This window comes from Chanodichthys erythropterus, chromosome 1 (assembly GCF_024489055.1).
Source record: "Chanodichthys erythropterus isolate Z2021 chromosome 1, ASM2448905v1, whole genome shotgun sequence".
Classification (NCBI taxonomy): domain Eukaryota; kingdom Metazoa; phylum Chordata; class Actinopteri; order Cypriniformes; family Xenocyprididae; genus Chanodichthys; species Chanodichthys erythropterus.
The window spans coordinates 5,864,211-5,888,295 of record NC_090221.1 but is presented as its reverse complement, the minus strand read 5'-3'; the positions used below and the strand labels follow the sequence as shown (position 1 = coordinate 5,888,295).

Here is a 24,085-nt window from a genome sequence, read left to right as displayed (position 1 = left end):
TCTGTCTGTCTAAAGCATAATGACTTCTATGTCTATCTGTCTTTAGTAAAGTATAATGAGGTAGTTTGACGTTGGACTTCACACACAAACTCGTGTTTATAAGCAAAGCGAACAGTGCCCCCTTTTCCTCTCAGGCGAGTAGCGGCGTTGGTGTGAGGTATTAGTCCGCGGTGAGTGCGAGCGAGCGGGGCTCTGACTCCAGCAGCAGTGCGGCTTTAAGATGATGAAGGCTGTGAAATTTATCGCTGGCTCCTCCTCCCGCGATGATGTCAATCGGAGGTGGAGAGGTGGGCAGTACTAAGGAACTGAGTTCATACAATACAACAGAGATTGCTAGAGCTCTGCGTACAACTACGGCAAAACGCCTATCTCAGTGTGTGGAAGTGATGCTGCACCTTATAGGCACACTGCCCACCTGCTCCGTTGCACTGACAGCCCATGAGCATTTCTCCAAATAGATATTTGCTCTCTATCCCTCTGCCAAACCACGGGATGACATTAAATGACGCGTCCGAGGATGTTTTAAATGATTGACAAGTTTTTTAGCTGTTAATTAAACGCACAAAGAAAAAGAAAACAACTTCACTAAACAGTTTACGCACACGCGAGGAGCATTCCCAGGTTTTCCCGTGATGACTGTATGAATGCACTGAAATAAGAAGTACTGCACATTGACAAACCCATTTGGAGCACCACTATCTCTCCGCGCGCGTGGGATTCAAGCAGTAGCCAGGCGCGAGACATCTGAGGAATTACATCGTCTCTTCTAAAAGTCATTCACAGATGTTTTTCGCTGCTCGTGCGTGGACCGTGGACTTTTTCATGGACATGGATCGTTTTCTCTAGTTGGATACCGACTGGTCACTAAGTGAAGCTGTTTGATTCTGGGATTTTCTTCAGTCTGCTTCACGGCACTTCATCTCCTCCAGCAGTGATGCCGCTACGTGACGGGAATTGAGAGTTTCTATATTCACTGAGAAATCCGAGGTAAGACACGTCTTTCTTGAGCTCATTTAATGGTTATTTCTTTATTTGATGCATTTTTCGTCAAGAAAAAATTGTCGAATTTTACCGCGCTCCCTACTTAATTAAAACGATCGGTCGTACTTACTTTAATGTCTTTAAAAACATCGCGAATTAGATTAAATATAGGCTACACTTATATTTACTTGCACTGTTCGGGGGGAAATGCGAAAGTCGATGTGTTTAAGTTTGCTTGAGGAAAATAAATTCAATAAAATATATATTTAAAAAAAAATATATATATATATAGGCTATTAATAATAACACGAATTGCATAATTTCCTAAGCTACCCAACCGCTTCACTTTCCGTTTGGAGATGCGCTAGTCTAGTTTGTCAGTTTGGATAATGACTTGGCTTTATTATACACAAGTATACGATTCGACGCTAAGGTAAAGTCGCGTTAAAGCGTTTCTGTGAGAACATACACAGCCAGCACGTGAATCATAACAGCATAGCAACTGCAAGACAACTTCTGAAACATTCTCATTAATCGTTGGCTTTGGGGGGATTCTCGTTTTGGAGTTATTTAGAAACTGCAATGAGCAAAATAATGATATCGTAGCCTATTTCATAGCTTGCTATTAAGGGAATGGCCACATCGGTTAGGCTACTAAGAAATGCACGGCTGTGTGCTGCTCTCGAGACAGACGAGCATCAGCAGATGAAGTCGGAAGCTGATCCAGGATGCGTCATTTTCTGAAGAGATGTGCTGCTGGATGAGGCAGAACTGAAATACTTTGATTTAAACACAGATCCTGTCCCATACAGGAAAAAAGCCATGGTAATACCATACCGCCAGAATACCATACGAAATGTTCTTTAATTTTCTTTTCAAGAACCGTTGATGAATATGGTTCTCATTAGATTAAAAAGTTCTTTTTCAAATGAGTATATAAATAGTTTTTTTCAACAAGAAAATAATAGCTAATAATATTATTCTATTTAAGGAACTTGTGTTTTAGTGTAAATGGTTTCCAAACCTTTATTATTAAAAGTGTAGATACTACATTTATGGTTACTTCTTTAAACGTGTTCTTAACTCGGTATTGTCCATGTACAAAAAAATAAATATGAAAAAGCCTTACACTGTTTGCAGGGGATCCCATATCCATTTATTGGTCTTACCCTATAGTAATAACTGCAGTAACTATAGTATTTAGTATTTAGTTACCATTGTAATTTTTAAGGGAAGCATCCATATGTAAGCATACAAGCACACTAGAGCGTGATGCACTGTAGATGTAGTCCATTCTGCTTGCTTTGCTCACATTCTGTCACTAAACTATACATAAAGATGACCTCTGATGTCAGGTATGAGTGTCAAATATGATTTTAAATTTCATAGGGACAAGAGTTCAACATTGTTTCATGCTCTAAGGCAAAATGATGCAACTGGTTTTCATTTTTACAGCACATCTCTGGTGGTTGAGCAACACTCAGATATGGAGAAATTCAACAGGCCTTTCTCTTTATCGTTGTTTGTATATATATATTTTTTTACCAGTTCTCACATCTCTTCATGAAGTGTGTGGAAAACACTGAGCCCCTAGAGTGGAGACTGAAAGAATGTTGTGAATTTTTTAACATTATACAAGAAACAAAACATTTTTGACTGTAACGTATTTGCCAGTAATACAATAATGCAACATAAATGGTTAAGGCTTCTGTAACTGACACTGATTATAGCTATGTGGTAAAGTCAAACATTTCTGTATTGTTTTATGAGCTACTAATATAATTGTTAATAAGTACCTAGTAGAAGATGATATCAATTTACAAGTTATCCTCTACAAACTTAAAAAGGTAGAAATACTAAATTGGCAGAAAGAAAACGATGCGACAGCGAATATTCCTGTCATTGCCGAATACTGAATCTGCACTGCGGTGCTGGTCAAGGTGGTTTCACTTGATACAATATCCTAACATATCAGAATAGAATAGAATAGAATAGAATAGAATAGAATAGAATAGAATAGAATAGAATAGACTTTATTGTCCCATTTCTGGGAAATTCAGCTTGGACAATCAATTACATGGCCAGAATACAACATTAGACTCACATAACACAGTATATAACATACAATAAATTACTCATAACCAATAATCAAAAATATATAAAGTTGTCTTGCATTATCTGAAAATTAGAATAAGAGTTTGCCTCCCAACTGTAATCATTAATATGAATGGTTATTTATTATATATTCATTGATTTATTTTGACCACACTGTGACCACTCCAGTGCCCTCTGTTGGCAGTTTTATTTATTTATTTATCTTGCCCTGCATTGCATTGAGAGGAAAATCATGTTTTACTGCCTACAATATAGATAATAAAGTAGCATATTGGATTTTCTTTATATATTTTAACAATTTACAGACTTTGTGATTCATAGCATGGTGAGCTGATATTATTTGTTGAAATGAAAATGCATGGGTATGTAAATTTTTTTTCCTTATAACTATATGTTTTGAAAAATTTGACATAAAGATTATATAAATACTCTAATTATATGACATAAGACAAGTTATAAAAGTTGTAGTGGAAAAAAGAACAAAAGAGTGATTCAATCATCTTCAGGTCCATAATGAATGTTATCCTTCATTTGTAAAATCCCTTGTGCTTCCCTCCTGTCTTTTTTAACTTATAGACATAATTCATTTATTTATTTATTTGAAGAGAAAATTCAAGGGGTAAGTGTGAAGACTAATGGTGCATCACAGGCCAAATACCAGCCTTTAAGATTTAGAGATTCATTGGCATGTTATACACTTTGCAATGTTTGTCCATATAAAATCAATCTAAGAGAATGATATATCAACAACTGACACATTGTTCCTCTGAAAGTGCCCACGATAAATTGCCTGATGTTGGTCTAAAGAATTAAATCAAGTTTTACTATGATTATTTATGATTCAAATTAGCAAAATCTTGACGATGATTCATGGCTCACTATTTTATGTAAACAAAATCACTCTCGGTTCCTTCTCGGCTGGAGTTAGTCATAAGTTATTTTGTCATCTGGCTGCATGGAAACTTTGATAAATTGATAAATGACAGACATGACTGTTTGGATGCATAATCTTTGCTGACGGACATAAATCGACTCCATCGCATTGGCTACATCTGTTTATCCAATGTGACTGGCAGCCTGTTTGGTATGTTAATACCTCCCTATTGATCATTCAATTGATCATTGGTCCTTAGGATCAGTGTAGTTGCCATCAAAGCTACTTAAAGCCAGTTTGTTTTTTTCAGTACGCTGTAAAAAATATTTTCATGATTCATCAAATCATTCATCATATCAACTTAGATAACAACCAATTGCCTTCATTGTATTAACTTATTTTTTTAATTTCAATGAACTCAAAATTGTAAGGCAACCAGGTAACTTACTTTTTTAAGTTAAACCAACAGTTATTTTTAATTTTTATATTTAACTTAATATGATGCACCAGTCTTGCCTATTCAGGGACATCCGAATGATTAATTAACATTAAAAAAATATGAAAATTATGTTGCATAACAACAACATGACAATAACAAAAGTAATAAACATATTTAATTATAATACCAGATGTTTTGCATTACCACCTATTTGATATAAAGAGATGTCTTCATGATACATAAAAGGCTGAATAAATTATTAAAAACACGTTTCCTACTGATGAAAAGGCCGACATCCTGACTACACAAGAAAGACAGCAGGTAGGCCAGTCGAACAGCTGGCAGGGGGATATGGGTCTCAAGCTGCTGATGGCAAAAGTAGAGGGCAAACTCAAACCACATCGAAATGTCAAAGAATCGCACTCACACTGGGTTTCTTTAAACCGATGTAGAGAGCGATTCTTCTGATAAGAACGAGTTAAGCGACACGCTTCAGGCAGATGTCCCAGTTTAACTTTCATAAGCGACTTTAATCATTATTCGAAATGTCATTTTGCTTTAATTAACGTTCTTACTAAATTTGATCGTGTTAATCTGTCGCCTGGTTGGTAGGTGAACCGTATTGATTTTTACACCTCTACAGCAGTCGGTTCCTGCTGATTCGTATAGACGGAGATTCAACGTGAACTCGCGGTTGACACGTGAAATTATTTTCTTCCTTGACAGCTCAGCTCAAAATCAAAAAGCAGGCAGGACTGTCCATCACACTGTCATGTAAAGCACTCCAAAGTCTGTGTGCCACTCACTCCAGGCTCCGGAGGGAAGAACGGCTTTTGCAAACTCCCTAGAATGCATGGTCTGCTGCTCAGAATAGATCACTGGAACCCTATGCAAGCAGGGAGAAAGTCTCACCGATACCCATGAGCGCAATTTTCCCAGCTAATTCTCTCTATTCACTCTCAAGCTGAAAGTTTCCAAAGATTGGGAAAGTTGAAACTCAAAGCTTTGCAAATCCATCCAGAGTATAGTTTTGAAAGGATCGTTCCCGGGAGTAAATCTGAAAATGGCTCCGCGAGTTTTCACAACAACATAAACTGTCCTAAATATGGGGAGGAGTGACATGTGGGCTCCCGTGTGGAATTGTCTAATCCCAGAACCACGTCCCTGGGTAGCAGAACACCATACAAAATGCCAGACATCGCTTACTGAGAGCTAGAGCTTACACTGTCTACACTATTTAGTGCTATTTTGGGTTATACAGATTCATCAGTGTTCACTCTCTCCGGGACGGTGCGTTTCGTTATTGTTGACGGTAAACTGATTACCTAAAGATGCAGTGGAACGTGCAGAACGAGAGCCCCAACGCCCTTCTTGAATGTTTTAAAGGCCCGTCCACATTATTCTTAATGTCAGTTGTGGTTATTTAGATGTAGATCGTCTTTTCATCTTTTATGCACTACTCTGCAATGCACTCCTTAGCCAGTAAGTCCTCTTCATTATGCATTGTCGGATGCCTCCTTGGACTCTTTCGGGCTTATCAGAGTACAGTAGGTGAATAGTAATTGCTTTGCTCTTGCCGACTCGAAAATGGTGCAATCTTCAAAAGCAAACCAAATCATTTTTCACTACCTTCTTCAAAGAACAACATAACAGTCTGATAATATGAGCAGATAGTAAGCTGGTCATTGATCACTGTCATGTAAATACTGTGAGTGGTGCACGTCTGCCCAACAAACCTTTAATGAGTCCCTACAGTCCAGCCGGAGTGTTCACTGTGAAAAACAGAACATCTCGCTGACAGCCGAGACTTGAGCGGCTAAAAAAAGGGGGGGACTTCAACTCTCTGTGTGTTTAAAAAAAATCATCCTTTGTGATGAATTTTTGATGTGTGAAGCACATCTTCAGCTTTGTTTTTAAACAAACATCCTTTTGGCACATCCAAATTACACATTAATGACTTGGGGAGTCATTGCTAAGACTGTTCCAGGATATCCCATTTCAAAACCTTTGTTTTGTTTGTTTTTTTCTCAGTGGCTATAGTAACATGCTATATCTGAACAGTTCATTTGCTGAATTCCTGCTTTGGAAATATCAACTTTAACTTGTTAAAGCTGCTGTCTGTAACTTTTCTTTGGTTAAAATTATCCAAAATCAATTTTTGAGCAAGTACATAACTAGCCAGTGTTCAAAATGATCTCTTTACCAGTGTTAATTTTGACAGCAAATTTTGATTTAGTTTTAGACATAGTCTTTTGACCAAAATGGCATTTAGTTTTAGTCATATTTTAGTCATCGGAAATTGTTTTAGTTTTAGTCTAGTTTTAGTCGACTAAATCTACTGTAGATTTAGTCGACTAAAATCTAATTTAGTTATATTGTAATGCTTTAAGTAAGCATTTCTCTAACAATACACAGATCCAATACACTGATATACATCTGATATTCTCCAAACTGTTTATATTCAACCAACTGTATACTTTACTCGCCAAAGCAGACATTTTTTGACCGTTCAAGTGCAAAAAGACACGAAAGAGCTCAATTCAGTGCTTTTCACGGATTGACACACTTGTCATTGAGGTACTATTTTAGTTTTTGTTAAAAATAAATTTGATTAGATTTGATTTTTAGTTTTTCTGCATTCATTATAATTTTAGTAATAAGTTTTAGAAATGTTTTGTGTTTATGTCTTTTAGTTTTTGCTTTTAAACATCTATGTAGTTTTTCTTTTGGTTTTAGTTATTTTAGTACATCAGGTTAAGCCAAAGCTCGGAATCTAGATTAAATAATATAAGTTCAAATTTTGCATTTATTTATTTTTTTATTTATTTCAGTTAATGTTCATTTAAGATTTTGTATGGTTGTAGGTTTAACTATAATAACCCTTATACTTGTAAAATATATTGTCAAATAATGTTCTTAGTCTTTCCTTCCTGTGACAGAAGATACAGTAGTTAACTATGAATTAAACAGAAATTACATTAAATTAAATGCAGTTTATTGTGTAAACAAAATAACAATAATGACCAGGAAAAAATAATAATTATAAACCATCCTGAAATACACTGTGACTCTTATTCTGAAATGTCTGCAGGCTGCTCATTTAAGTTCAAATGAAGGAGATAAAATATGCATTCTTACATCCATCTAAAACATACTAGGCCTACCATATAAACATTGTGTAGTAAACATTGTCATAATTCATCAACTTTAGCATGTAAGCAATCGCTTGGCATAATGTGTGCTATTCATTAATTGTGAAGCAGTCTGAAGTGCTGCTGCTCGAGCCTGTAGAGTCCACTTTTCCTGCGTTTAGATCAGCATGTTATACTTCAAATGTGTGCATCGTCCACACAGGACAGCAGTCCTGAATGGATATCTTCCCAAATCGTCCCGCTCTATCATTTTCGTCTTCGTTTAACGAAATTACCACTGCTCCTTACCTTATTCCGATTCACAACGGTAAGCTTGTAATGGTGTTTTCTAATTTGAGTGGTACTGGTAGGTTTCAGCTGGAAATTCGAGCATTCAGCTGTTCGTCTTTGCATCACATCTGTTTACATAAAGAACGAGTCCCAGCTAGTAGGCTATATCGCATATGAGGATGCTGCAGGCGGAGGATCATTAAACTTATAATTTTGATGGTGGATTGTATAGTATGACAAATGGACAATTAGAGATTGAAATTGAAATCTCCAGGTAATGCTAATACACACTAAATACGCAATGCTGATGTTGTTAACATTAACAATTTGAGAACAAAGTATAACATTAATAATAATTTGCCCGGTTTGACGTGATATGAGCTAAGCGATCATTAGATTTAATCACCACTGGTAGCGGAATTTATTGCAATGCTTTTTTTCTCAGTTTTTCTCAAAACAAAAGTGGATTTGTTACGTAATTGTTCAGATGAAAATTCTTATTTTGGTCATACTTCAAGACTACAATCTGTCTTTCCGAAGTACAGTATCCACCGGTTGTGACTGACAGCCACACATTCTTCTCAAAACATTAGATTCATTCGCGCTGAGGAGCCGTGCCGATGCACAACCTATGTAAAGATGATAGTTCCACAAATAACTGCAATTGCAGGTTTCGAACAGAGATGGCATCAAAGAGGAAAAACTTACGGACTGCAGCTTTAATTATCTATATAGTTGTTTATTATTAAGATCACTTTGATTTAAAAAGAGAAAGTCAAACTCAGTTTGGAGTTTCTGATGGGGTTAAGGTTAAGGGCACTATATTCAAACAGAAATAGCACTGCATGGACAACTCTGTACACTAACAAAACCCAGAGTTTGGAAGTGTTAGGCATCTCCCCCACCAGTTCTCTGTGACCTAGTTGAGTTGTTGGCACATTGTGAAAGCCTCAGCCCTCTGGCTACTTTTATTTATATAATGCCCTGACAGGATTTGTGTGGCCATCGAGCAAGTTGGCAACAAACACTGAAATGCTGATTCATAAATCATGTCTTGGTGCTTTTGAATTAAGGCTTTGTCCTATTCCTCTGAGGGTTATTGACAGTCATTTTGGGCCTATGTCTTTCTAAAACTCCTACTTACTCTACAGTTACATCTTTACTACTCAAAATATCAACATACTGTAATCTGATATCATGCATTGTAGTTCTGTTGAGTGTTGCCAATGGTGTACAAGAATCCATTATGTGCAGTCTGAAATCTGGAGAGCCTCTCTAATACAATTGTATGTTGTATTTGGTAGCATTTTACCATTTTAAACAAAAATTCATTTTGTTAAAACACTTTATTTTTCCTTTTGCGTAAAAAACAACTGAAAAAATAGGATAGTTCGCCTAGCAATGTAAACTGTTTCATTTACTCACCCTCATGCCGTTCCAAACCTGTATGACTTTCTTTTTTCTTTAGAACACAAAGGAGAAGATGTTTCTCTTTTCTGTGCAGTTATCTTTCTTACCCCATTGGCGAAATGTTTTTTCCCTCTCAATCACTCATTTTACACAAAAACCTCACTAGTTTGTGATTTCTATGAAAACAAGGATCTTTTGTCATTTTGCTTATCAAGTAAAGGTGTCTTGTTTTAAGATGTTTATATATTTTTACTTAAAAGCTTCACTGCAAAAAACAAAACAAAAAAATGTTCTTGCTTTCAAGCTTTAAAAACAGATGCAAAAACACCATAAAAGTATCATAAAAGTGGTCCAATATTTTTCCCCTAATTAGCTTATTAATAAATAACTTACAGTGAGAACTTCAAAACTGGATCTGTTCGTGAACAAATTATTCACATCAGTTTTGTGAACTAGATCAACTGATTTGTTTAAAAAAGTTCCAACTCGAGAGTGATTTGTTCACATTGCTACTCTCATAAACATGACTGAAAGTTTAAAGGGTTAGATCACCCAAAAATGATATTTCTCTCATTAATTACTCACCCTCATATCTTTCCAAACCCATAAGACCTTTGTTCATCTTTGGAACACAAATTAAGATATGAAATCCTAGTTTTTTTTTCTTTTCTGTGTTTACATCCGAACGCCAGCTCAGTATTGGCTGACACTGTTCACGTGAGCACCACTACACATGCGTGTGATGCCGACACAGGAGCCAGCCGATACTGAGCCGGTGTTCTGGTGTAAACACGGAACTACGTTCACTGCGTCAACTGTGTAGGAGACTGACAGAGTAGAGAAGAAATTGTTGAATAAAGTTGTTATTTTTGTTTTGTTTTTGTGCACAAAAAGTATTCTTGTCGCTTCATAACATTAAGTTTGAACCACTGTAGTCACGTGAACTATTTTAACTATGTCTTTACTACCTTTCTGGACCTTGAATGATGGAAATTACATTGCTTTCTATGGGGACTTAAAAAAAAAAAAAAAAAAAAAACCTCTCGGATTTCATCAAAAATATCTTAATTTGTGTTCTGAAGATGAAAGAAGGTCTTATGGGTTTGAAATGACACAAGGGTGAGAACTTAATGACAGGAATTTAAAACCTTGAGCATTTTTCAAAAATTGCCTTTTGTGTGTGTTCCCTTTCTGTGCCATACAGGTTTGGAAGGACATGAGAGTGAGAGAATGAACAGAATTTTTATATTTGGCTGAACTATCTCTTTAATCTTGAAGAAGCCAAAGTATCAAAAAGCTATTTGTAACAAAACTCACTCATAGTTGTGACCATCTTTCTCTTTTCCTCTATCAGACCTTGCAGATCTTTGAAGAGAGTGCAGCACCTACTCTGAGTATGGACTTGGCAAGTGAGGCCCATGTTCTGGTGGTTTTACTCACCTGCTTATTCTTGATATGCCGGGCTCAAGAGAAGGACTACACAGTAAAAGAGGAGCAGCCGGAGAATGTGCGAATCGGAAACCTCCGCAAAGACCTAAACTTGAACCTAGATCCAGACGTTAAACTGTCTTCAGCGCTGCAGTTCAAACCTGTCTACAAGACAGGTGATGTGCCTTTGGTCAAGGTAGAAGCCAGCACGGGAGAGATTTTCACCACAGCCAACCGCATCGACCGCGAGAAACTCTGCTCCGGAGTCTTCAATGAGAAACGCTGCTTTTACGAGATCGAGGTTGCCGTGCTACCCGACGAGATTTTCCGACTGGTCAAGATACGCTTCCTCATCGAAGACATCAACGACAACGCCCCACTCTTCCAGTCGACGGTTATCAACATCTCCATTCCAGAAAACACCGCCATCAACAGTCGCTACCCTGTCCCCTCTGCATTTGACCCTGATATAGGAATCAATGGGATTCAACACTACGAGCTTGTCAAGGTGAGTTCAACGTTCAGCTGTGATTTATTATGTGATGTTGCCATTTAATGGGCCCCTTAATGTCCAAAATAAAAATAGCACAGTAAGCAATAAAAAAAATGTTTTTGGCTCAAGGTTGTAGAAGTAATTTCCTCTGTTTTGTTTAAGGTAAGTTGGTAATTGCACTGAGATAGGTATGAACAACGGGGTGAACAGTACTAGTACTTCTAATTGATGTCTTCTGAGAAACTAGCGTAATATCCTCAGCGGCTTAATATAGTCTGTTCAGACTGGAAAGTAGGATAATGATATGCATGCTATTAAATGCTATACAGTAGCAGATATGTCACATGTTATTTAACTTAGTATTTTATACACTGTCACCTGAGGAGTGGTAAAAATTCACTAAGCACCCTCGTCTGGGAAGAAGATTGCGACATAACATAGTTGAATGAATGAACTGGTATTCCCTAGAAAGGTCGCCCTGTATTTTAATTAAAATTCAAATACAGTGTGAAATTCAAATACAGTGTGAAACAAAGAGCCCAAGACTGTCATTAAAGTGTGAAAGAGTAATTTGTACCTTTTCTTTTGAGAATTAGCCGAATCCTTGCTTTTCATGTCTGATTAAGTTACCAATTTGCATTTTTAAAGAGTCTCCCTCTCTCTCTTTCTCTCTGCCAAGCCTGCTGCGGCTCTTTCGATTGCCTGCGCTTGGAAAATGACCAGTGCGTTGCCTCATAAAATTACAATAAATATGTAAAGGCTGTGTTTCCTTTCAGATGATTTCATTTGTTCTTCATCTGCAAGGGTAGTGTTTCTTTTTATGAATCATGCATGCGAGTTTGGTGAGGGTAGATCTAAGTAAACAGAAATGGAAAGGGAGGATATGTTTCATCCTCTGAGGTTGTTGAAAGCATCCCACGAGCAGCATCTGGCCGTGAATCCACCTCTTGGACTGCGTTTGCATGGTCCTGTGAGAGTTCGAATCTCTGAAGCTCCCACACAGTAATGGTTTAGACCGGCTCACCGTCAGCATGGAGCTGCATGATTAGCATTGTGGGCCACAGCTGCTGCACACATAGCTTTGAAAGAGCTCTGATAGCAATCCCTCTTCTGCTCTTTACTCATTCCAGTCATGTCCCCTAAGGAGGAAGCCCTCGCTTATGACACAGAGGGCCGTTATTGCCTACCCCGGTTTTAATTGCAGTGCCATATTAATTGTTCCATCAGCATTAGTGTTGCCATGTCACCTGGAACGGTGCACAGAAGCACCTCTGGACACTATCAAGGTCAGCCTACAGAAAGTAATACCATGCATGGCTGGAGGAGTGCTTTCCATTAGAAGAGATTTTATCACTTAAAGAGAACCTCTTTACAAGTCCTATCTGGAGCCATGTGGATCAGATCAGGCTCATGGGATAGCGATATTGACTTTTCTGTTGTGGGTTCCACCCAACTCATTGTTATTTTTACCCTGCCGTTTAAGCACTCTAACCTCACATTAAGAAAGCCGTTTTTCTTCTTTGAAGCCATTTGTTGGTTTTTTAATCACCTGGGACTGTTAGTATTGTCAGTTTAGATCTGCGCCACAGTCAAAACACCTTTCGAGGCACGTTCATTGCAGCAAAGTCTCCATTGGGTTGCTTCTTTGGGGAGTCAAGGTCAGCATTAAAGTTATCATTACTTTTCAATAATTTATGAGTATTTTGGTTTTCATCTGTGTCTGATTTCAACTTGAAATAGAAGAAGAGAAACTAGCTCATCTTAAATTATTTATTGAAAGTGCGATTTTATTTTATTTTTTTAAGTTCTCACTTCTCACTTCTCCAGTTATTTCAGTTCAAGACAATGAGTAGAGCCCGTCGGATGATGCATTAATGATCAAGGGCTGACAAGTAACATGTCATAAAGAGTTTCTATGAATGTTGCACCACAAAGGCTTAAGGATTGATTCTTGAGAAAGATATCATCCTCTTTGAACAAAGAGTTGAGCTGAAGGGTTCTGATTCTTTCCACAAAAATGTTTGTTACCCAGGAAACGTTTGCAGTATATAAAATAAATTTAATAATTAAGTAACTATAACACTTAGCTTATGAGAGTATAGATGCTCATTAAAACCAAATGTTTTGTAATTTTACTCCCTTGAGAATCCGTCTGAGTAAAAGTGCATCAACTTTAAGGATGAGTGGATAAGGTAAAATGATTTCTGTGTGTTCTGGACAATAGTGGATGCTGGGGAAATAGTAGCAGATTTTAATCACATTACCGGCTGTCAGTTGGTTCCAGGTTTCATTTGTACCTAATTTCTGGCTGATTCTTCAGCCAAAGTTTGACCTAGGAGACAGCGCTTGTGTTTTGGTCTCAATCTAATTCAATCTGATTATAGTTGGTAGTACTGTTAATTAATGTACATCATAATTATGGCTTCATATGTTGTATGATACTATTCATTTGTATTTATTACTTTATACTGTGTTCTAACACAGTGCAATGGTACAAGGGTCTAAAATATTCAGTTTCTCAGTTGTTGATACCGAGTTCATTCTGAGTCGTCGCTGTAGAAGGTCATCTCATTGATTCATACAACAGATACTTCAGCCAGTCTGCAAAGCTGAGAGAAACTCTGGGGTTGAACTATGCAAAATAAAAGCCCACTGATGCTTAACATTCTGCTGTTAGGATACCGCTTTCTTTTCGGTTATTTATAACTGACGTTCGCTTTTGCATATATTTCTTGATTGCACTAGACAACTGGGTTCAGTTTAAGCAAGTTTTTTTGGCATTGTCTTACACCCGGTATCGTCCCCTGTCAGTCTTTTACTTGAACGGAAGAGATTTATCCCATGTGTATCTCATAATGCTCTAAGGGTTAGTATGAATATGTAGATTCTTACGCACTACCTGTATTAATTTCAGACATTTGTCACCTCCCTTGGGCCTGTGATTCATGTTCTTTTGACTCTACCTGAGTCTGTCTGAAGATAATCAGAATTCCCCAGCCTCATTTTCTATGGGCCTGGCTTGAAAAATTATGATTGATCCCCCTCATTGCTAGATATTTTAAAACCAGACTCATTAGCTAAACCATGTTTTATCTCCCTGAATAAATCTGAAAGTCATATATAATTAGTGTAAAAAAAGGCTTTTTGGTCACCATGCATGTATTTATAACTGACAAAATGTAACCCACTTTATCGTAACCAAAAGCACACCAAACAGATCCGCTTCTCACATATTTTTGTGTTGACTTTCATATAAACATTTCCAACAGCAGTCAGTTTTGTTGATTTTTGTTGACCGTATATGGAAGGAGAGCTGTTCTGCAAATTGTTCCTTTTATAACCTTACTGTTTTTAATTCTAATTATATCTTGGATGAGTGTTGATATACAGTATGTGTGTTTTTGTATAGTACTGACAGTAGACCACAGATGGTCACAAAAGTGTGCCAAGAACCACCAAAAGGGGGATGTTACATGATTTTAGCATGTACAAAGCTTACTTTGCTATTGTGGTTAACATGTAGCTGCATGCAGTGTGCCAATAAAACGTGGTTTGTTAGTACCATACTCAATTATTCTAGATTACCCATAGCATGGGAAATGCATATACATATCGTAATCACATTTGAAATATGTGCCTAGACAGAGTAATCTGTCCCAGCTCTATGTGCGGCAGGAAGCTTATCTCTTAAGGAAGTTGCTTTTTCTTGTTCTAGCGTGAAAATGTTTTTGACTGAAAGAGCTTCAAAGAGCCTCTTTGTTTCACAAATGTGCTTGACTCTCATTCAGGCACTGTTCCCCTGTCTCCCTCACTCACCAACCGTGGAAATATAGAATATGCGTGATGTTTTGCCGTACCATGTAGCCTCATCTGTAATCATTAATATTAGGGCTAGTTTTGGTAGGAAGGCAATTATTTGAAACAGTTGAAGCTGGTTTCTCATGGGGATTACATATGCATTTGTTTTCATTTTCCTAAGGCTTTGCTGTTGCCTAGATTTAGCTCCTTGCTGAAGGAGAAAGGCTTTCTTTAATGTTCAGGTTTTTCCTTTTCTTTAATCTGTGGTGGTCTTGCAGTATATTTAAAATGGAAGCTTATCTCTTTTACTCCTTTTTTTGTTGCTTTCCTCACATATGAACTTGAAACTGCACAAGCTGTCTTCCATACACTGAATCAGAGTCTTGCTAGTTGGGTAAAACAATAAGTTGTGTGCAGCAAAGCAGAATACACCAGAGGATAGGGCTAGAACTCACTGTTTCAGTATTATACTGCTATGAGACGCAGTGTGGCTTTGTTACTTGTATTGGTTGGTAGAAAATGTTGTTTTTGAATGTTAAATCTGCAATTTTATGTCAGACTGGCAAATGGTTTTAACATTCAAAAAAAATCATGAGGGTCAATAAAAGGCTTGCTGTAATATTTCAGACAGCAATATGGGCATTGATTTATGCTCACCCAAGTAAATATAGAATGACACAAGGTAATTTCCTTCTCCAGCAAACAATTTTTGATTGTTTACCACATCTTAGACCCATTTATTTTTGGGGGGAGAAACAGTGTTCAGTGCATCGTTTATGGCACATATTTTAGTTTTAGGTGCTCGATGGAACTGTTTACTGTGTGGGGATCCAGTGTTTGCTTTATAGGATAATATCCCCCGGATGGGCTTTTCAAGTAAATATTTTGAAGACCTTGTGCATTTTCTCATAGGATTAAAGAAATTTAACCCCAAGGTTTAATGCCGATGCTAAAGCCAACATCCGTTGAAAGCCAAAATAAATGAGTGGCTCAAACACATTAGTATTTTTGTTTCTTACTTGTGTCTGTGAGTTCTGAATGACAGATTATCATAACACATTCTCACATACATTAAAAGTAAGACGAAATAGTAATAGGCACAATAACAGCAACAACAACAACAACAACAGCAATATCAATAACAACTGACAGAAGGAAAAATGCACCATGGGATTTTTAGTTCAAGTGTAAACATCAAGTGGAGGTGTCCTCTTACTGACACTTAGCTAAACACTTTAAAGATGTACTGCTTTTGGTTAAATATACTGCAAACAGTTTACAAGACTGCTATTTTTTTTATTTTTTTTTATTTTTTCTTCTCCAGAGTGTCAGCGAATTTGGCCTGGACATCATTGAGACACCTGAAGGAGACAAATGGCCCCAACTCATAGTTCAGCAGAGCCTCGATCGGGAGACGAAGGACACCTTTGTGATGAAAATTAAAGTAGAGGACGGTGGCACCCCTCCAAAGTCCAGCACAGCCATTCTGCAGGTGACCGTCTCAGATGTGAATGACAATCGGCCGGTGTTCAAGGACAGCGAGGTGGAGGTAAACGTTCCTGAGAATGCCCCAATGGGAACATCTGTCACTCACCTTCATGCCACAGATGCTGATCTGGGGTCCAATGCTCAGATTCACTTCTCCTTCAGCAACCAAATCTCCCCTGCCACCAAACGACATTTTGCTATTGACAGCACAACTGGACTGATTACCGTCAAGCAGCCATTGGACAGGGAAGTCAACCCAGTGCACAAGCTCATAGTGCTGGCCAGTGACGGAAGCTCTACGCCTTCAAGGGCTACAGTGATAGTCAATGTAACAGACATTAATGACAACGTCCCCTCTATAGATACCCGTTATATAATTAATCTAGTTAATGGCACTGTGCTGTTGTCTGAAAATGCCCCCCTTAACACAAAAATAGCTTTAATTACGGTGACAGACAGAGATGCGGACCTGAACGGTAAAGTGACTTGTTATACTGATCATGATGTACCTTTCAGATTGAAGCCAGTCTTCAATGACCAGTTTTTGCTCGAAACTGCCGCACCCTTAGATTATGAGACCACTCGAGAGTATGCGATTAGAATAGTCGCATCGGACTCGGGGAAACCTCCTTTGAACACTTCAGCAATGGTTCTGATTAAAATCAAGGATGAGAATGACAATGTCCCAGTTTTCCCTCAGCCTGAAATCCAGCTGTCCATTCCGGAAAACAATGACCCCGGCACACAGTTGATAAAAATCAGTGCGACAGATGCAGATAGTGGTTCTAATGCCCTTATTATTTATAGTCTTGGTGCAGATGCTCCTGATGGGTTTAACATAGATCCCCGGTCTGGTATCCTTTCCGTTGTCAAAAGGCTGGATAGAGAGAAGCAGGAGAAGTATTCATTTACGGTCATTGCCAGGGATAATGGTTCTACCCCTCTTCAAAGCAACGTCACCGTAAAGCTAATAGTCCAAGACCAAAATGACAACAGTCCAGCCTTTACCCATCCCGAGTACAACTTCTATGTGCCTGAGAACCTGCCTTTGTATGGGACAGTCGGTTTGATCACTGTCACGGATGCAGATGCTGGCGACAATGCGGTCGTCACCCTCTCAATCATAAACGGAAAGGACAATTTCATCATCGACCCAAAAACCGGGGTGATCAAACCAAACATTACCTTCGACAGGGAGCAACAAAGTTCCTACACATTTGTTGTCAAGGCTGTGGACGCAGGTCAAATGCAAACCACCTCATATGCCAAGGTTACCATAAACGTTGTTGATGTGAATGACAATCGACCGGTGTTTGTCATCCCCTCCTCGAACTACTCCTATGATCTAGTACCTTCAACCACCAGCCCTGGATCTGTGGTGACCAGAGTGTTTGCCATTGACAATGACACCGGGATGAACGCAGAGCTGCAGTATAGTATTATTGGAGGGTCGCCGAGAGGATTGTTTGCCATTGACAAAACGACAGGCAACATTACTCTGCAGGAGAAGATTATAGCGGCAGACCAAGGTCTCCACAGGCTGGTGGTAAAGGTTAAGGATTTGGGACAGCCTGAGTCCTTGCATGCAATCGCCCTTGTTCATTTGTTTGTGAATGATACTGTCTCTAATGCCACGTTCATCCAGGAGCAACTACGCAAGAGTTTGGAGACGCCCTTGGAGCGGAACATTGGGGAAAACGATGTGACACCCCAGACCAATGGCTACGTAATTGTTGTTATTGCCATAATTGCTGGGACTATGACTGTTATCTTGGTGATCTTTGTGACTGCTTTGGTACGCTGTCGACAGACACCGAGACACAAAGTTGTCCAAAAGAGCAAGCAGAGTGGTGAGTGGGTATCACCAAACCAGGAAGGTCGGCAGATTAAAAAGAAAAAGAAGAAGAAGAAGAGGTCTCCAAAAAGTTTGCTATTGAATTTTGTAACCATCGAGGAACCCAAGTCTGATGACCCTACTCATGAGCACATCAATGGCACCTTAGACCTCCCTGTTGAACTCGAGGAGCAGACAATGGGAAAGTACAACTGGGCTACCACACCGACTACCTTCAAACCTGACAGTCCTGACTTAGCCAAGCACTACAAATCCGCTTCCCCTCAGCCAACATTCCAGATCAAACCAGAGACCCCTGTGGCTCCCAAGAAGCATCATGTCATCCAGGAACTCCCACTGGACAACACATTCGTGGTGGGCTGTGACTCACTCTCCAAATGTTCCTCCAGCAGCTCCGACCCCTACAGCGTTTCAGAGTGCAGCTGTCAAGGGAGCTTCAAGGCACCTGGACAAATCCACACCAGACAGGTAATTCACAACTTCCTTTCTTAAACCACTCGCTGCTCTAGCTCCCATTTGTACTGTCCTTCCGTGAGAAAGATGTGGAATGTAGGGTGGCAGTCACATGTTCTGAGCTTCAACAAGGGCTCAAAGATGCATGCATGTCAGGATGCAATATGCAAATGAAAATCTAAAAAAAGTGGGATGTTGTTGCTTTTATGGTTGTGTGCTCGTATTAGCAAAAATGGCATTTCACTTCTTCGCTGAAGAATGCTTTTTGGAAAAATGCTACAAATTATCAACTGAAGGAACATTCTACATATTAGGAAGACTGTGACAGATAGCGAGATGTTGGATAGCTTTCTTTTGCCAATCAGATGTTCAATTCTAAAGAGTAATTATTAGCAAAACAACTTTTTGTGTGTACGAAAAACAAGTGCTAGCTTGAGATTACAGCTATGTTTGTTCTTGATTGACATGCCAAAACCAAGCATGCTTGACAGAAAACCAAACAAGATAGGGTTGCGTTCCACAGGCGCAACTGAACAGATGCACACTGCTGAAACAATTGTTTCCCACAGAAATGCTTGATAGAACTCATTAGAGCTAAAACTTGTAACATAGTAGGGAAAGGATGATTATTTTTAAATAGAATTCCGAACTCAGTCCAAAGGAAACATTATAAGTTGTCTCTGAGGGAAATTGCCGGCATTAATGAGATGAAGGTTCATTTGAATACTAGTATTCCAGTCTATGGTTCCAGAGGAGATGTGCCAAATGCAAAATAGCTAATAAATAAAAGCAGGTGAGGGACATAAATGTAAATTGAGGTGGAGAGAGAGGTGGCTTTGCTGCGGCAACTGGTCTTTCTCGCAGAGTGGAAGACTGAGCTGTGCGATTGTAGGTCAGAGAGATCAAGGTGAAGACAGAGCTGTGGGACCGTGAGACTTAAATAGAAGCATATTCACTAATAGCTTGAAACACCATTCATTTTACCTATCAACTGCATGTTTTTAATGACCAGGCATCGAGTCTGCCGCATAGCCATTTTCTTGAGTAGGTTAGAAAGCACAGGACTGGGGTCAGGAATGGAAGTTGGCAAGACTCCAGAGGCCCAGATTCAAACAAGACTGAACATGTAGATAATGATAGGACACTAGATAGGACACTATCTACATGATCAGTAAGTAGCTTCCCAAAATAGTTTTAACATGGTGAGTTTTTTTTTCCCCTCCCATTTTTGTTTAGCATTAGTATTCAATAACAGACAATCTTGTTTTTTGTTTTTTTTTTTTCCCTGTAATATCATGTCATCCACTGTGAGCTCTTGTCCTTATTGAAGAAAATCCCCCTCTGCATATTTCTTACAAATTACAGTATATCCACTCAGATACATTGTGTGCATGGTAATTTAAGGTGACACCCACACATAGCTGATGTTCCATTTTCACCATGAGGCCTTTATTTTAAAATGCAGTTAAAAGCAACGCTCTGCCATGGTGCATTATACATAAGCCTGCTTACATAGTGAGATTATGGAATGTCACATAATTCAAGTTAGGTTTGTAATTTGCCCTGCCAAAGTTGTCCTCCTGCTTCTGTATGTTTTGAAATATGCAGAAATATTTGTTGAAGGTTTTGAAACCTTGCATCAGATTCTTTTTGAAATGTTTGTGGTAAAATCGTATTCAGATGTATTGCCTTGTACTGTCAATAACTGTCAATAATATAGTTACTATATATATAAATATACATATATATATATATATATATATATATATATATATATATATATATATATATATATATATATATATATATATATATATATATAATATTTCTATATGTATTTTAATTGATCTCAATAATCCTCTCTTTCAAACTGACATCGACCCTTTCTTTGAGCAGTTCAAAACCTACCTCAGGGCAGGTTTGGACCTGATCTTTCTGTGATTTCTATTTTTTCTTTGTTCTTTTGGAGAATGAAACTTAAAACTCTTCAAGTTTTAAAGACATTAGGTTAAATAACAGTGCATGCCTTAGAGATGTATGTTATCTCTGTACATCTTAAGGGTATCCTATATGCTTTGACAGGTATAGACTATTGAAATAATCCATTCAAAAAAAAGTTATTCGATCCTGAATCATCTCCATTTCTGAAGTGCTCGTTATGTAGTATCTGAGAATCTCATACTTTGGGCAAATATTATTTTTGCTTTCATAAATGAGCGATTGTTTTTAATATTTCTTCTTACTTAGTCATTCTAAAAACCACTTGGAAAGCAGCTGAGAGACATTACTGAAAAACAGACGCCAGATATTGAAATACAGAAATACAAAATACAGCATTATCAGATCATGTCTCATATCCGTGGCCCCATATTTGGTGCATAAGCTCTGGTGTCTCATGTTAGCTATAAAGCAGTGGCACAAATGTCAGCATTACTTAACTTTAGTGGCCCCATCTCGATGTCTGAGAAACATCATGTCTGAATGTGCCTTGATGAATAGGAGGAAGGACATTTGTAGCGACCATTAAAAGATGCATTTCTCCCAGGAAACGCTCGTTGATGAAGGTCAATGGGATGCTTAGGGGGCTGGGAATGATGTCAGCATCAAAGAAAAGCTTGTCAAAATACAACATATTTATGGGCCATATGGCTCATAATACCATCAGAGGTCCATTCTGCATTCCGCTCAGCACCACCAAACTCTTTCCCACCCCTTTCACTCATCTCTGCCTTTCTTTTATCTTTTGCGCTCCCTGTTCTCAGACAGTGATTTTAGAGGTCAGTCCCTCCGGTGGTGGGGGTGGGGGGTGGGGGTTTCTGTCTGAATACACACTTTAGTTGTGGCAGATCAAGTAAATTCCACCATACTTGACTGATCCCCGGCAAGGCCATGAATATGCAAGAACGCTAGTCGAATCAAACGCTATAAGGCCTCTATATTCAGAGCAGGGGTGTATTTGAGGTCAGTGGCTTCGCCATTCTAAACTCATGTTACATGCAAGCCCGTCTACATTCAGATTGGTAATAATATGCCCTCACAGGCTTATGGGGCCTCACAGTCAAACATATTTTCTTTGCATCAGGCTTCATGGTACATTCAGCTTTTCAAAAACATCATAAAATATGGGAGAGTATGTCCTTGAGTCCACAGTTTGTGATCTAACCCACCCTCGTTTCAATTATTCAAATACTGCTTCATTTTTGAATCTCGCCGGGTATAGGGCAGATGTGCCTAGATTTCTAACCAAACACATTTTTTAGAAATTCATGAACTGATTAATCTCTCTTGAATTTCTCTCTCTATATTGATTACTTCCAGTTGTGTCAAACTCCAGGCGATTTTTGCAGCATTTAGCCCATCAGCAATTCTTGTACATCTCGGCCTTTAGTAATATATTCTGCATGTTCGTTTAATACTCACAAGCTTTAAGTATGTTCTCTGTTTTTTTTTTCTTTTCTTTTTTGATTCTCCCATAGATAATCATAAGTGAAATACAAGTTTGCCATTAACAGTATTGCCCTGATGCTCGTTTGATATTCTGGTTATTACATAAAAAAATAAAAAAAAGAAGAAAAAAAGTGTATATATCTCACATTATGCCGGTACTCTGACTTTCCACTCCTGGAATGAGATTTTAACTATATATATAGGTTGCATTAAATCGATCAAAAGTGACAGTAAAGACATTCATAAGGAAACAAAACATTTCTATTTTAAATAAATACTTTTCTTTTGAACTTTCATCAAAGAATCCATCAAAAAATTGCATCGTGGTTTCCACAAAAAAAAAAAAAAAAAAATTAATCAGCACAGCTGTCAACACTAATGATCAAAACAAATGTTTCTTGAGCACTAAATCAGCATATTTAAATGATTTCTGAAGGATCATGTGACACTGAAAACTGAAGTAATGATGCTGAAAATTTAGCTTTGCCATCACAGGAATAAATGACATTTTAAAACATAAAAATAGGAAATAGATATTTTAAATTGTAACATAATTTCACATCATTACTGTTTTGCTGTATTTTTGACAAAACTTTAGCTTTTCAGTTGTGGTCATACAATGATTAAATGGGCTCAAGTATTGTGTTTCTGCATTTTTTTTTAATTTTTTTTTTACGTTGAGACAGCAGTGTGAGGTAGATTTTTTTTTTTTTTTTTCTCACCAAAACAACCTAAATCCATTATATACTGTACATTTTATCAGCATGTGTGTTTCCTGTTAAATGAACAATGACCTTGACATAGCTAGGGTTGTGTTCTATCAGTGAAGCTGCACTGTAATGTAGGCTTGAAAAAGTCGCTGTTGAAGAGTAACTATAAAGAGCTTCGTAATGGTACTTTTGTCTTGCACATCCTCATTAGATTCAACACATCCACTGTCGCTTAGATTTCAGTGATGAATTTAAGAGTTTGACTCAGAAAAAGTGAATATAACTTTATTAGTTGAGTAGAAAAAAAAAGTATTTTATCTTATTTTTTAAAACAAATTTCTTACACCAAAAATATTTTAAAAAGAAATGTGTTTAGTCACATGAGCTTCCTGTTGTCATCAATGAATGAGTGTTGCTGTAGTTTGGTGGATGTCACAGCACATTTGGAGCAAAAAGCAATTTGGTTTACCTGCATGCACTGACTAGTCACTTTTACCCGTTGATAACACCCAGCATTCTTCAAGGTAAATCCGACGAGGGGGCGAAAAAAATAGCACCGACCTCTTTTAGTCTGTTCCTTGAAGAATGCTTTCTCTTTCTCTCTCTTTATGTATGCATGTGAATGTATATGTCCAGAGAGAGAGGACTTCATTATCATCTTACACAGTACATACTGCAGCTTAGCAAGCCAGATGATTTTGTAACTACAATCTCCCTATATCTGTCTGTCTCTCTATATTACAGGAGACGGCACTGAAACCACCACTCTATGGCACACTCTGTGGCACAGGTACAGCTCGCTCCCACAGGATAAAAATCAATCTCTAGCTGCCATTTCCTAAAGAGAGGGAGGGAGGGAGAGGAAGGCACTCACTGAAGAGGTGAAAACGTGAACTGTACAGAATCTCCAGCCTCAAACGAGTCCTAGAGAGCAACATCAGACTAATTTAACCGTCCAAAACTCTGCTTGTGACTTGTAGGAGGTTTGAAATGCTTTGTTTAAACCCTTTTGTCCTCATTCACCGGTTGCACCAAATAGGGCACAAGAGACACCTCCACTCTGCTTATCCAAATGGAATATGAATATGGCAAAGACCACTGTATAGGATGTTTATATAGATATGTATTTATGTATAGCAGCATCACAGTCCTTGTCGTCTGTGTGTCTATTT

General features: G+C 38.1%; 1 protein-coding gene across 2 annotated transcripts in view; it reads left to right on the top strand.

Moving 5' to 3' along the window:
- Positions 1–526: 526 nt before the first annotated feature.
- The window catches only part of pcdh11 (protocadherin 11), a 200,775-nt gene continuing 177,216 nt past the window's right edge, over positions 527–24,085 (top strand). Inside the window, exons 1-4 of one of the 2 annotated variants that reach the window (XM_067369340.1) lie at positions 527–987; positions 10,596–11,177; positions 16,285–18,771; positions 23,658–23,973. In XM_067369340.1, coding sequence (XP_067225441.1) covers positions 10,638–11,177; positions 16,285–18,771; positions 23,658–23,741 — 3,111 coding nt within the window. In that variant the 5' untranslated portion in view covers positions 527–987; positions 10,596–10,637 and the 3' untranslated portion in view covers positions 23,742–23,973. Of the gene's footprint in view, positions 988–10,595; positions 11,178–16,284; positions 18,772–23,657; positions 23,974–24,085 lie in introns of those variants that run through there. The other variant, XM_067369416.1, reaches the window with a different exon arrangement.